This window comes from Gavialis gangeticus, unplaced genomic scaffold (assembly GCF_001723915.1).
Source record: "Gavialis gangeticus isolate Ggan-Ray unplaced genomic scaffold, GavGan_comp1, whole genome shotgun sequence".
NCBI classification, from domain to species: Eukaryota; Metazoa; Chordata; order Crocodylia; family Gavialidae; genus Gavialis; species Gavialis gangeticus.
In genome coordinates, this window is record NW_017729000.1 from 46,366,485 (window position 1) to 46,368,235 (window position 1,751).

Here is a 1,751-nt window from a genome sequence, read left to right on the forward strand (position 1 = left end):
TTAAGGACTCTCCCAAGTAGGTTGTGCCTCCTGATGGGTATCCATGGGGCTCTGCCTCCCCTCCATCCCTTCCATATGCCAGCCTTCAGGATGAGTCACTTGGTCTTCATGCGGCTTGCCCTTGCTCTTCACGATACCTGGACTGTGACCTGGCTCTTCCCTGTTGCTGTGCTCCCAGGGTGACTGGATCACCCTGACCTCCTGGTGTTTCTTCATGGCCAGCCGGCCACCTGCCATGGGTCTAAGGCAGCTCCCATCTCCCAAAGTGTTGACCGTGCCCTGGACAAGACAACAAAAAAAAATAAAAAGAAAAAAAGAAGAGAAAAAAAAAAGAAAAAAAACCTGAAGGAGTAGGCTAGCAGCCCCTCCTCCCTCACAGCCCCTGTGCCTGGGGTTTAGACTGGCCCCCAATGCTGCTCCAGGTCCTCCCTCCTGCCAAGGACCTCTCTTCCTTTCCTGACACCAGCTCTTCAGTTGCACGCTGGCACTGCCTGTGCTCAGCATGGAGAGCACCTTCCTCTCAGCCGTCTCCTCTGCTCTTCGTCCGTCTCTCCCGGTGCTGGCTTTTATCCTGGCCAGGCAGCGTTCTGCAATGTCAGCTGCCCAAGCTGGTTCCAACCGGAAGTAAGCGCATCTTACAACCTCACAGGTGTTTCTTCTCGGTGTGGCTCATCCCATGCTTCCCGGCCTGAAATTGGTGAGTTTGCCCTGGTTTCAGGGCTTTCCTTGTAGGGGTGGCCATCTCCATCCCCCATCCTACCGCAGGGAGGGTTCCTGTCCCATGGTGACTGTCACCCTGGTCAATTTAAAATAAAGGTTTTCTTTTGCAATGTTCCAGATTTTGTGTGATTTTTGCATATGTGGATTAACACACAGGCCAACTGGTCCCCTGGCTCGGCATGGATGAAACCGATGGCCAGGCTGGCTCAGGCATGCATGATGTGGCATCCCTTGACTGCCAGGTACCAGGTGGCAGGGCATGACCATACTGGAGCCCTGGGAGTAGCTGGAGCCGCTGGCAGCAAGGAGCGGAGTTGGGTGCAATGCATGACTGGGACTTGGAGGCGGCAGGACAGTCCCAGTGCAGCCAGGTCCTGGCCCGGCCCGACCACAATCCTGTTATTAGCCAGGTGCTGTGACAACTAACTGAGCCACAGTGGGGTGAAGGCCTGCCCCCAGACCTCGGTCCGCAATGCATGCGCCCACCAGGCAGCGGCTCTGCACTCCCAGAACTGGCTCCAGAGTGGACCTGTGCGTGGGGGAGGCCGGAGTTCCTGCCCCAGACCTCAGAGGCAGCATGTGTTCTCCATCCACTGTTCCCATTGCGCCAGCCAGGGTCAGAGCCCGCGGCTGCAGTGCAGGACATGGGTCGGGGTGCCCGAGGCCATGAGGGTGTGAAGGGATTACTGGTTTGCCAGTGCTCTCTGCTGTAATTGAGTACAAAAAAGATCAACAGGGTGGATTGTTATGCCGCACCTCCTGCTGTAATTTACTGTGAATTGTGTACTGAAACGTATTTGATTTAAAAGCTGTCACTTATACACAGTGGTGTAACAAATTAAAACACATCTCCTGTTGCAGTTTTAATAAAGCTGTTTAATTTAGTGAGGATTAAACCCCCATCACATGTACAAGTGCTCACTGGTAATACCCAAGGCAGGGCAGACTCCTTATCCCTCTCCTTAGCTGCAGTAGCTGTTACAGAGCCAAGAGCAATTACAGTTGTGAGGACAGGCCTCAGAGATCCTCAA

At 54.2% G+C, this 1,751-nt stretch overlaps 1 protein-coding gene across 4 annotated transcripts in view; it reads left to right on the forward strand.

Annotated features, from left to right (window-relative positions):
• The first annotated feature begins 300 nt into the window (after positions 1 to 300).
• Positions 301 to 1,751, forward strand: part of LOC109290180 (kinesin-like protein KIN-1) — a 42,375-nt gene continuing 40,924 nt past the window's right edge. For all 4 annotated transcript variants that reach the window (XM_019506585.1, XM_019506584.1, XM_019506586.1 and 1 more), the window contains exon 1: positions 301 to 697. In XM_019506585.1, coding sequence (XP_019362130.1) covers positions 677 to 697 — 21 coding nt within the window. In that variant the 5' untranslated portion in view covers positions 301 to 676. The remainder of the gene's footprint in view (positions 698 to 1,751) is intronic.